Source organism: Mobula birostris, chromosome 12 (genome assembly GCF_030028105.1).
Source record: "Mobula birostris isolate sMobBir1 chromosome 12, sMobBir1.hap1, whole genome shotgun sequence".
In the NCBI taxonomy this organism is placed as follows: domain Eukaryota; kingdom Metazoa; phylum Chordata; class Chondrichthyes; order Myliobatiformes; family Myliobatidae; genus Mobula; species Mobula birostris.
In genome coordinates, this window is record NC_092381.1 from 32,405,112 (window position 1) to 32,417,780 (window position 12,669).

The following is a 12,669-nucleotide window of genomic DNA, read 5'->3' on the forward strand; positions in this document are numbered from 1 at the left end:
GTACACTATGGGGTGATGGAGAATGATGATTATTGCAGGTTAGACATAGACCATATTTTAGGATAACATTTTTCTGGAATGTTGCAAGTCAGTATTTCAAGAATTGTTGAGACTAGAGATAATAATGCAAAAATGAAGTGGCACAGCTAGCAGAATGACTTTCTCACAATTCTAGGACCTGTATTGAATACCAGTCTCTAGTATTGTCTGTGTGGAGTCCGCGCGTTCTCCCTACAACCGAATGTTTCCCATATCCCAAATGAGTTGGTATGTTAATTGGTCTTTCTCAATTAGCCCATATGAATGATAGAACCTAGAAGGAGATGGTGATTATGGGAATGTAGATATATTGTAATTGGGCAACACACACAAAATGCTGGTGGAACGCAGCAGGCCAGGCAGCATCTATAGGAAGAGGTACAGTCAACGTTTCGGGCCGAGACGTCGACTGTACCTCTTCCTATAGATACTGCCTGGCCTGCTGCGTTCCACCAGCATTTTGTGTGTGTTGTTTGAATTTCCAGCTTCTGCAGATTTCCTCCTGTTTGCGATATTATAATTGGGATAAGTGTAAATGCATGCTCCTTTATTTATGCAGACTGTAGGCTGAAGGGCGTACTTAAAGACTTTGTGCTGTAATGAACCCTGAGGGGTTCATTAGCAAATGATCTTAGGCAGCAACAGCTCAGAGGTATATATAAAAAAAATTAGAAGCCTGAATGAAAATGTAGGAATGTGGTCAGGAATTTACCTCATTGTGCAATTCTGTTTCAATCAATTGTATTTTACTAACCAGGTGACCCTATGTGCCTCTGTTACCTTCTGCTTCAATCTTTTCTGATCTTCTCTGTTTGACTTTTTCCTTCTTCCAGTTTTCTCTTGAGATGATACAAAACAGAGAAACGTGGAAAGATGCAGCAAGTGAAATTTAACCCAAGGTAATAGAAACTTTTTGCTAAGGAATTTGCAAAGATAAACTAAGTGCTACAATTTAAATTTAAATTGTAAGCATAAGCAGACCTGGAGTGTAAGTACACAAATCTTTAAGGTGAGCACCCGTTAATAACTTAAAAACTTGGCATTCAAATACATAGTACTGTAGTTGGATGAGGTGCGTTTACACCTCGTAGAGTACCTGAATAAAAATCACCACAGATAGCTAACTCTTGTGAAAAGCTGACAAAGGGATAAAGAACATGGCTTCAAAGAAACCATTGTTGCTCTTGACTTGCATGGCACCCTGTAACTCCCCAACCTGTGCTTCACACCATCCCATTCCACTACTACTATAGATTTGGCTCTAGTTACTGTGTTGAGATTTCAGTGGTTCAGACTTAGTTTTTGTTTAAGTTTTGGGGACGGGTGGGTTGTTTAAGGTTTAGGGACAACGATGTCAGGAGTTCGAAGTCAGAATAATGTTTAGGAACAGGGATTAGAGGTCAGGCCTCTTTTTCGTGATAGTTGATGGACACCCAGGCCTGCACTACAGCTGTCCCAGGTCGGTGGATGTCCGTGTGAGGAGGAGCGGAAAAACTTTGGAATCCTGCCGTCAGCTCATCTGTGGGTTGGTGCTGAGAATCGAGGCCCAAATAAGGCACACAAAATGCCAGAGCAACACAGCAGGTCAGGCAGTATCTATAGTGGGAGTTGGAAGACTCTCGACATGTGTAGGTGGGAGAGGTAAGGGGCTTGTTTAGTCCTGTTATTCTGTTGAGCACTGTGGGCACGCTCCCTGGCCTGCTGAGTTCCTCCAGCATTTTCTGTGTTGCTCGGATTTACAGCGTCTTCAGATTTTTCCTTGTATGCTATTTTGGAGCTGGAATGTGTGGCAGTATCCGCAGGCTGCTCCCCGCACATCCCGAGGTGTGTTGGTTATTCGCACAAACAACGCATTTCACTGCATGTTTCAATGTACATGTGATTTGATTCTGAATATTGAAACGCAGTCTCAACGAGCTTGGGTTTCATCACTCTGCCCACCAATCCTAATCAACATACCAAGCCAGATGGAATCAGCCAAAAGGCATTGTTCTATGACTAACATCATCCAATTTTTTGTCCATTGACAGATGATTTCCGCTGACCAGCCATCATCCATTGAATTTCTCTTCTAATATGAACCGGACTTCAATCCTCCCACCTGATTTAGAAAAAAACCTGATCTAAGACCTCCACCATCCTCTTCAATGGGCTTCTGAACCATTGTCATTTGTGTGAGACACTAATAAAGACATGTTGTTAATTTATAAAAACTGTTAATTCAACATGTCTGAGATTTTAATGGTGTTGGATTATCAGTTAAGCGCTTTGACTTGCTTGTAATTCACTTTATATTACATAGTAAAACTCCAGTGAATCCAGCAAGTTTAAAAGACACACAGAAAACAAACAGGAAGATGTCAGGGGATGGTAACCAACAAAAGCAATGAGTTTAAAAGGGGCATTGGAACTGGGCCCAGGAGAGTGGAAACTGCAAACTGTTTGGTGAGCTAGATGCACAACTATGGGGTCTTCCAAAAACGTCAGATAGTGGTGCATCAGGATTTTAAAACTCACTGCTGTTAAAAGCATACTGGCGCTAAAGGTGCAATGCAAGTACTGTACAAAGATGTGTGCAATTTTGGTCACCTATCTATGGGAAAGAAGTAAATAAAGTTGCAAAATTTACAAGGATGCTGCCAAGTCTGGAGGACCTGAGTTAAGTGAAAAGATTGAATAGGTTACAACTTTATTTCTTGGATTTGATAGAGGAATACAAAATTATGAGGGGTATAGTTACAGTAAATGCAAGCAGGCTTTCCCCACTGAGGTCAACAATAAAGGGTGAAAGTTTAAGGGGAACGTGAGGGGTCGTGTAAGTGTGGAATGAGCTGTCAGAACAAGTAGTGCATGCCAGCTCGATTTCAACATTTAAAAGACGATTGGTACTTGGATGATAGGAGTATGGAGGGTTAAGGTCCCGGTAGGCAGTTTCAATGGTCCGAAAGACCTGTTCCTGTGCAGTAGTTTTCTGACTTTATGCTATTGAGGATGACGGGCATACAAATGGACAACAAAAAGGCAAATACATTTAGCCCGATGATCTTTGCCTCGACTGCCAGACGTACAAGGCCCCCTTCCTCGCAGTTAACTGCGCCCTGCCCGCACTTCTCCCGGGAGGTCACGAGGCGGTGGATGTGCAGACTTGCACGCGACCAATGGAAGCCGCACTCTGCATGCCGATTGGACGGACGCGAAATCGCAACTCCCCTGGTTGGCCCAGACATGCAGCTGTAGATTGGCCGACTGCGAACTTCCCCGATGTCTATTGGTCGGTTGATAAAAGCAAAGTGATGTTAGTTACTCGTTCATTTTTTTTGAGATTGGACAGTCTGGTGGCTTTAGGGTATCATGGAGCTCGTGAAGCATCTGATTTCCCAGTTTCAAACGGGCATTGTCTGACTATATCGATAACTGGCTCTGAATGGCTGGAAGCCGAGGTATGTTGATTGGTTAGATCTTGGCAGACGTAGGGGAAAAGAAGCACACTGTTGGTCAGTTTTTATTGGGAGTCGCTGTGCTCATTGGCTAACGAAGCTGATTGGTGAACTTTGTAATCTATGGTGTTGATTGGCTGGTGATCGGAACGTTTGTGTTGATTGGTTGATTGTGTGGTCTTGTTTAGGGAAAGGGATAGTCGAAATTTTAAAGGGGGTTTAGCAAAAAAAGACAGGAGAAAACCGTGGTGGTCCGGAACACTCTCTGTCCCAGACGTAAGTTTGTTTGGCTCATACATCAAAGAACTTTCTGCTTTTACTTTAAACCTCGATGATTTCCATTTTACCCAAAAATAATAATTTCCGGTAGTCGTAACTTGAGGCATCGCAACTTGCTTAGCAATGGCGTGACTGACAGGAGCATTAACCAATCGCCCTGCTCCGCTAGCAGTGTGTTTTGGTCAGGGTGTCGCTGGGCCCCAACCAGGGCCGACGCTACGGAAGGAAGGGGTGGGAGGACAGCGGTGTGGAGGTTTGTTTGACGCGAAGTACCATCGGGGGACGGCAGAAAAAAAAAGCCGTGGGCCGCTCGCTGCTGCTCGGTAGAGCGGGGCTCGCGGGAGAGGCCTGGGACTCGGCCGTGCTCGGGATCAGGACCCCGTGCTGGAGCCGTCGCCGCGGTGCGGCGGGAGGTGACAGCTTCTAACAATAGGAGGAGGGCCGCGTACGGGCCTGGTCTTCGCCCCTCCCCCCCTCCGCGGGCCCGTCCGCTCCTCTTACCCCACCCCCAGTGCCGCGGCCACAAAGCGGGTTAAAGAGCAGCGCCCCAGGTGGCGCAGGTCCGGTTGCCGGAGTCGCGGTACGTTCGCCCACCTCGGGGCTGAGGGGAGTGGGCGTGTGATGCCGGGCCGAAAGTGAAAATGAAAGGCGTGATCGGGAGGATGCCTGCAGCAGACAAAAGGACAGGCCGAGCCCCCCTATCTCCCTCATTGTCACCCGCTGCTGAAGGGCGGCGGACGGGTGAGGTGAGGTTGATCACCCGCCGGGCGATGAGTGCGGGGTCCGCTCTCGCCCTTTGTTGACACTGGATGTATCCGGTCACGGCTTCGGAACTTGTCTCCGGCGCTCCAAGGCCGCCGATGTTGCTGCAGAGAGCTTATATTATTATTATTGCGCCTGTCTTTGCACAGGTCAATTCAGGTTTTGACTGTGTCGCCCGACCATCCTATTGGCGGCGTAATAAATGCACTTGTGTCCCAGTCCCTGAAGTCTATTCATTCACTATTATTGTTAATTTAACTTCTTGAATTGTGTGTTGACTCTTATTAATGGCTGCCACCTGGAGTGAGCTGTAATTCAACCACCAGTATTTAATTAATTTTGCAGTGCTGCTGAAAATATTGAACATCATACTTACGTTTGGCTACCGTTTACATTTAGATACCGGAATTAAGATAAGTTGTATATTTTGGAGGTGCAGCATGTTAAGTGCTATTGTCCTCTCTGGAAACGCTAAGTGGCAGTGGTGGAATGGTAGCAGTAGTTTGAACCTGCTTTAGCATCAGCTGTTATTGGTCGTTGAAAATATTATGTAAATTGCTTGCAAAATATCAATTTCCCGAACTTTTATTTGTAGATCGTTGAAGTTGGCGAACATGGCATCAGAATCAGGAATGCCCAATCCCAATTCTCGGATAATGACTTTTTATCCCACAATGGAAGAATTCCAAAACTTCAGCCGTTACATTGCGTATATAGAAACGCAAGGTGCTCATCGCGCTGGACTTGCAAAGGTAATCTGAGAAATATGCATAATTATGGTTGTTTTACTTTTTTAAGGAATAATATTCTACATTTCCAAGTTTGGGATAGATTATATTGGAGTAGTGCTTGTGACACTATATACAGATTGTTTCTTGCATAAGGCAGTCAGCTGATCTGAAATTGCTTTGCATACAATTTGCTTTTTGCAGGCAACATTCTCCAATTTGCTGATAAGTAATTTTTAAGAATAGATCAACTCTTCTGGAGCTTCCAGCCGGGTACAGCTATCAGTTTTAACCATCTGCCATCTTCATCAAGGATGATACCAAAGCATGTCTAGTTTGGTGGTATATAAACCCCCCCACCACCCCCATATCCCACCGGTAGATATCACTGGACTGGACATGCCTAGGCAACATCCCTGATGAAGATGGTAGACTTTGTCATAAAAATGTCGGTTAAAATCGATGCTGGTACCCGGCTGGAAGCCCGAGAAAAGTTTATTTTTCATATATTTTATTGTTGCCAAACAATTGATACTAGAGCGTACAATCATCACAGCGATATTTGATTCTGCGCTTCGTGCTCCCTGGGGTACAAATCAATAGTAAATATAGTAAAAATGTAAATTATAAATCATAAATGGAAAATAGAAAAGGGAAAGTAATGTAGTGCAAAAAAAACGAGAGGCAGGTCCAGATATTTAGAGGGTACGGCCCAGATCCGGGTCAGGATCCGTTCAGTAGTCTTACCACAGTTGGAAAGAAGCTGTTCCCAAATCTGGCCATATGAGTCTTCAAGCTCCTGAGCCTTCTCCCAGAGGGAAGAGGGATGAAAAGTGTGTTGGCTGGGTGGGTGGTGTCCTTGATTATCCTGGCAGCTCTGCTCCGACAGCATGCGGTGTAAAGTGAGTCCAAGGACGGAAGATTGATTTGTGTGATGTGCTGCGCCGTGTTCACGATCTTCTGCAGCTTCTTTTGGTCTTGGACAGGACAACTTCCATACCAGGTTGTGATGCACCCTAGAAGAATGCTTTCTATGGTGCATCTATAAAAATTAGTGAGGGTTTTAGGGGACAGGCCAAAGTTGTTTAGTTTTCTCAGGAAGTAAAGGCGCTGGTGGGCCTTCTCGGCAGTGGACTCTGCTTGATTGGACCAAGTCAGGTCATTTGTGATATTGACCCCGAGGAACTTAAAGCTTATGACCTGTTCCACTTGCGCACCACCGATGTAAATGGGGTCGTGCGGTCCGCTACTCCTTCTGAAGTCAACAACCAATTCCTTCGTCTTGCTGACGTTGAGGGATAAGTTATTGTCTTCGCACCAATGCCACCAGGTTCTTAATTTCCTCTCTGTACTCAAACTCATCATTACCTGAGATACGGCCTACAATTGTGGTGTTGTCAGCAAACTTATATATTGAGTTTGATGGAAACTTGGCTACACAATCATGGGTGTGCACTGAGTACAGCAGGGGGCTGAGTACACAGCCTTGTGGGGCACTGGTGCTCAGAGTGATTGTAGAGGAGAGCTTGTCCCCTATTTTTACAGCCTGGGTCCTGTCTGTGAGGAAGTTGAAGATCCAGCTGCAGATCTGAGTGCTAAGGCCCAGGTTCCGGAGCTTAAGAATCAGTTTATTTGGAATGATGGTATTAAAGGCAGAGCTGTAGTCAATGAAAAGGAGCCTTACATATGCCGAGAAAGTACAAGATCCTTTTTCAATTTAAAATAACAAATCTGCAAATATAATATTGTACAGAACCAGGTCTAAATGAAAATGTTGGTGCCTTAAAACTATTTTGTTTTCAAAGCATCATTGTTTTTATCACATTTCAACAACTTTTTACTTCCGGGACGCCTAGGCAGGCCTCGAGTAGCAACAGAACTCTCAATGGATACGGTTAAATATTCCAGTTTCTGTCTGATACAGCTAAAAAGCACAACTGCTTCCAAGGTCAGTATAGTCAACAAAGATGTCTTAATGCATTTAATGAACTATCACTGCTTAAAACCAATGGAAGCGACACCAGTTGTGGTCGGGAGAGCTCATGGAGGACACCTCGGAGGAAGGGCGGGTGTAGATCAGGATTACAAGTGCAATTAAGGAAACGGAGTTTTAATCTCCCTATACCGACTATCTTGCTGATGAATGTGCAGTCTCTGGTGAATAAAATCGATGATCTCAGAGCCAGGGTGCTGAATCAGAGGGACGTTAAGACCACGTGTGTCCTTTGTTTCACGGAATTCTGGATAACCCCTTCCATACTGGTTGCAGCGATCCATATGGACGGGTTTACTATACACCATCAGGATAGATCTCTGGAGTCTCTCAAAAGCAGAGGTGTAGGAGTGTGCCTCATGATCAACTCCTTTTGGTGCACAAATATATCGCTGCTGTCCCAATTCTGCTCACCAGAACTGGAACATCCAGCAGTAAAGTGTCATCCTTGCAATACCAGAGGAAACAAGATACTAAACCATTGCTACACCACAGTCAAGAATGCCTACTGTGCTATTCCATGCCCTCACTTTGGAAAGTCTGATCACATGGCTGTACTCTACTCCCTGAGTATAGGCAGAGACTGAAGGCTGCAGCACCAGCAGTGAGGACCCAGAAGGTATGGACAAGGGGAGAACAAGAGTGTCTACAGGACTGCTTTGAATCGATGGACTGGACTGTATTCAGGGATTCATCTTCGAGCCTGGATGAGTATGCTGCAGTTGTTACCAACTTCATTAAAACCTGTGTGGATGTGTGAGTGCCCACAAAGACTTATTGTACTTTCCAAATCAAATGCCGTGGATGAACCATGAGGTGCGTCTTCTGGTGAAGGCCAGATCTGTGCCATTCAAGTCTGGCAACCCAGGCCTGTACCAGAAAAACAGGTATGATTTGCGGAGGCAACATCGGTACACGGCAACTCTGGCAGGGTCTGCAAGACATTACTTCCTACAAAGTGAAACGTAATAGCATGAATGATAGTGATGTTTCACTACCAGATGAACTCAACACCTTCTATGTAGGCTTTGAAAGGGAAGACACAACTACAGCTATGAAGATCCCTGCTGCACCTGACGACCCTGTGATCTCCGTTTCAGAGGCTGATGTTAGGCTGTCTTTATAGAGAGTGAACCCTCAAGGCTGAAAGTACCGAGGGAGTTCCTGGTAAGGCTCTGAAAACCTGTGCCAGCCAACTAGCAAGAGTAGTCAAGGACATTTTCAGCTTCTCACTGCTACAGGTGGAAGTTCCCACTTGCTTCAAAACGGCAACAATTATACCAGCGCCCAAGAAGAATAATGTGGGCTGCCTTAATGACTATCGCCCAGTAGCACTCACATCAAAGTGATGAAATGCTTTGAGAGGTTGGTTATGACTAGACTGAGCTCCTGCCTCAGCAAGGACCTGGACCCATTGCAATTTGCCTATTGCCACATAGATTAACAGCAGACCCAATTTCAGTGGTTCTCCACACAGCTTTAGATTACCTGGACAACACAAACACCTATGTCAGGATGCTGTTCATCGACTATAGCTCAGCATTTAATACCATCATTCCCGCAATCCTGATTAAGACGTTGCAGAACCTGGGCCTCTGTACCTCCCTCTGCAATTGGATCCTCACTGACTACCAACACTGGCGCACCTCGGGTGTGTGCTTAGCCCACTGCTCTATTCTCTATATACACAGTACTGTGTGGTTAGGCATAGCTCAAATACCATCTATAAATTTGCTGACAATACAACCATTGTTGGTAGAATCTCAGGTAGTGACGAGAGGGTGTACAGGAGTGAGATATGCCAACTATTGGAGTGGAGCCACAGCAACAACCTGGCACTCAACGTCAGTAAGACAAAAGACCTGATTGTGGACTTCGGGAAGGGAAAGACGGAAGGAGCACACCAATCCTCATAGAGGGATCAGAAGTGGAGAAAGTGAGCAGCTTCAAGTTCCTGGGTGTCAAGATCTCTGAGGATCTAACCCGGTCCCAACATTTCAATGTAGTTATAAAGAAGGCAAGACAGCGGCTGTACTTCATTAGGAGTTTAAAGAGATTTGGCATGTCAACAAATACACTCAAAAACTTCTCTTGTACCATGGAGAGCATTCTGACATGCTGCGTCAGTGTCTGGTATGGGGGGGGGGGGGGCGCTATTGCACAGGACCAAAAAAACTGCAGAAGGTTATAAATCTGGTCAGCTCTATCTTGGGATCTAGCCCACAAAGCACCCTGGACATCTTTAGGGAGCAGTGTCTCAGAAAGGCAGTGTCCATTATTAAGAACCTCCAGCACCCTTTTCTCACTGTTACCATCAGGTAGGAGGTACAGAAGCCTTAAGGCACACACTCAGCAATTCAAGAACAGCTTCTTCCCTTCTGCCATCCGATTCCTAAATGGTCATTGAATCTTTAGATACTACCTCATTTTTTTTAGTGTTTTTGCACGTTTTGTAATTTATTCAATATATGTAATTGGTTTACTTGTTTTTTATTTTATTACTCTCTGCTACGTTATGTATTGCATTGATCTGCTGCTGCTAAGTTAACAAATTTCACGTCACATGCCAGTGATAATAAATCTGATTCTTTCTATTAGAGAATACTGATTTAAAAATTTTACTTTGTCAGCAATCAAAATATCCATTTCATTGTAGAAATATGCTAGAGTTCTCTTTTGAGGTTACTCTTGTATCACGTGGTTCAATGAATAGAGTAATATTTCAGGGGAAATACAGGCTGCAGTAGTTCATGTGGAGTATTGTTTGGGTGCTTCACTAAAATTGCACAGATCTACCTTGGCTTTGGGGATTTCAGTGAGATTACTGTATATTCTGGGTTAATTCAGCAAGTAAAATTGAGTTTGGACAAAAGTTTCAAAGTGCAACTTGGGCATAAAAACACAATTTCCCATTGAAAGGGGAATATTCACTAATAATAAGCAAGGTTCCTCACCATCCTCACCCCCCCCATCTTCACCACATTCTATAGAGGTTGTATTGAGAGCATCCTGAGCAGCTGCATCACTGCCTGGTTCGGAAATTGCACCATCTCAGATCGCAAGGCCCTGCAGCGGATAGTGAGGTCAGCTAAGAAGATCATCAGGGTCTCTCTTCCCGCCATTAGAGACATTTACACCACACGCTGCATCCGTAAAGCAAACAGCATTATGAAGGACCCCACACACCCCTCATACAAACTCTTCTCCCTCCCGCCATCTGGCAAAAAGCACCAAAATATTCGGGCTCTCACGACCAGACTATGTAACAGTTTCTTCCCCCAAGCCATCAGACTCCTCAATACCCAGAGCCTGGATTGACACCAACCTACTGCCCTCTACTGTGCATAATGTCTTGTTTATTATTTATTGTAATGCCTGCACTGTTTTGTGCACTTTATGCAGTCCTGGGTAGGTCTGTAGTCTAGTGTAGTTTTGTGTTGTTTTATGCAGTTCGGTGTAGTTTTTGTATTGTTTCATGTAGCACCATGGTCCTGAAAAACGTTGTCTCGTTTTTACTGTGTACTGTACTAGCAGTTATGGTCGAAATGACAATAAAAAGTGACTTGACTTCAAATGCCCAAATTTTTCCATGCTTAGAAATGCTGGTAGATTGAAGTATTGTCAAAAGCACACCTGAATCTTCGCTGTCCTTAGAACACTTACAATGCTTATAGTATTTGTTTTCTTTTCCTCTTTCAAGCCTGCACCACACACACAAGATGTAATAGTATTTGAGACATGACAGGAGATCTGAGATTATCGGAGTTGGAGATCTGTGATAGTGAAGAGGTGTTGGATCAAAGGATACTTATAAGTTTAATTAAGCTATATAAGATTAATTACTAGGCAGGTTAAGTGGACAGCTGGCCTCTCTTTAGTTAGAGATTTCGATAATGGTAGAGGCAGGCTGGTGCGTAGATGCAAGATAACTAAACAGAAGTTGAGAAAATAAAGTCTCTAGGTGCTGGGGATCCAGCACACACTGTCTGAATAGGTAGAGGCAGAAGTTCTCTTTGTACTTCTTGATCTGGATAAGCACTTGATCTATAATCTGCAGGGTTGTTAATGGAAAACTCACAAGAAGGATTAATGCAAACTGTATTTGTGGCTTGCATGGACACAGTACAGACTTCCTGTTCTATATTTTTCTATGATTAACAAAAGAGGCAAAACAAAACTGCTAATCTTGAAATTTGTCAAGCTTTTGATCTGGCAAGCCATCCAGTGAGCAACACAAAATCAGGAGTATTGCAGGTGAACAATCTTGACCATAACATCAACTATCCATTTCTCTCCATGGATGCTACCTGACCCACTGAGTTCTCCAGCATTTTGTTTGTTGCTTAAGATTTCAACATCTGCAGTCTCTTAGGTAAACCGTACAGTGAAATGGATGCTATAATGCAATAACTGTTTATAAGCAAAACTGTATGGGATTTTAGCTAATCTGCCTAAAACTTCTCATTCACTGATGTTCTTGATCGCTAAAAATGTGGTCAAAATAATAACACAGCTAATTTTTTAAAAAGTCACATTATTTTGTTGTGAGCTTTAGGTCATTAATGTGAGTTTTGAGTACCTTAAGTTTTCTCTTTCCCTTCAGCAGATACTGATGACTGTTGATTGATGACAGATGAGAGATTAATTAGATCAATCACTTCAATATTGTGGCTTAAGGAAATTAATCAGAGGTTGAGTATTTTGCATGAGATCTTTGGCACATCATACACTAGGCATTTTACTGTCAGGGAGGTAAATGTCACTGATGAAATGTACTCCTGCATGGCTACATCTACAGTACTCAAGAAGAATGTCCCAAGATAAAGCAGCTTGTTTGATTGAGGTCTTGTCCACTACCCTAAGAATTCACTGCCAGTAGTACAGCAAGAGTGTGGCATACCTCATGTGACTGATGCTTTGTAGAGCTCTCCTTATTAAGCTGAGATCTGTACCACCTCAAAGAATGGGATAGCAGTGGGTGTGAAAGCCAGGAATTGCAAGTTTCCTTCAAGATCACAATCCATTCTGACTTGGAAATTTACTATCACCTCTTTGTCTACTGGACAAAATCCTGTAACTTGTAACATAACGGCACGACAGTACCTTCACAGAGTCTATGAATTCAGAAAGTAGACTTCCACCATCTTGAGCAATTGTGAAAGTGAACTTGATAGCCTTATGATATATAGTGACCTTATCTGGAGTCATCTATTTGGCCTTTTGTTCAAGTCAAGTCAAGTTTATTGTCATTTTGACCATAAGCTGCTGGTACAGTACACAGTAAAAACGAAACAAAGTTCCTCCAGGACCCCGATGCGACATGAAACAACACAAAACTACACTGGACTATGTGAGACAGTACAAGGCTGCACTAGACTATGTAGAACGACATAAAAACTGCACTAGACTACAGACCTGAACAGGACTACAT

At 43.8% G+C, this 12,669-nt stretch overlaps 1 protein-coding gene across 6 annotated transcripts in view; it reads left to right on the top strand.

Annotated features, from left to right (window-relative positions):
* The first annotated feature begins 3,457 nt into the window (after positions 1-3,457).
* LOC140205822 (lysine-specific demethylase 4A-like) overlaps positions 3,458-12,669 on the top strand; it is an 85,304-nt gene continuing 76,092 nt past the window's right edge. For 2 of the 6 annotated variants that reach the window (XM_072273551.1, XM_072273556.1), the window contains exons 1-2: positions 4,015-4,335; positions 5,113-5,269. In XM_072273551.1, the coding sequence (XP_072129652.1) occupies positions 5,132-5,269 (138 nt within the window). In that variant the 5' untranslated portion in view covers positions 4,015-4,335; positions 5,113-5,131. The other 4 variants (XM_072273555.1, XM_072273552.1, XM_072273553.1 and 1 more) reach the window with 4 other exon arrangements.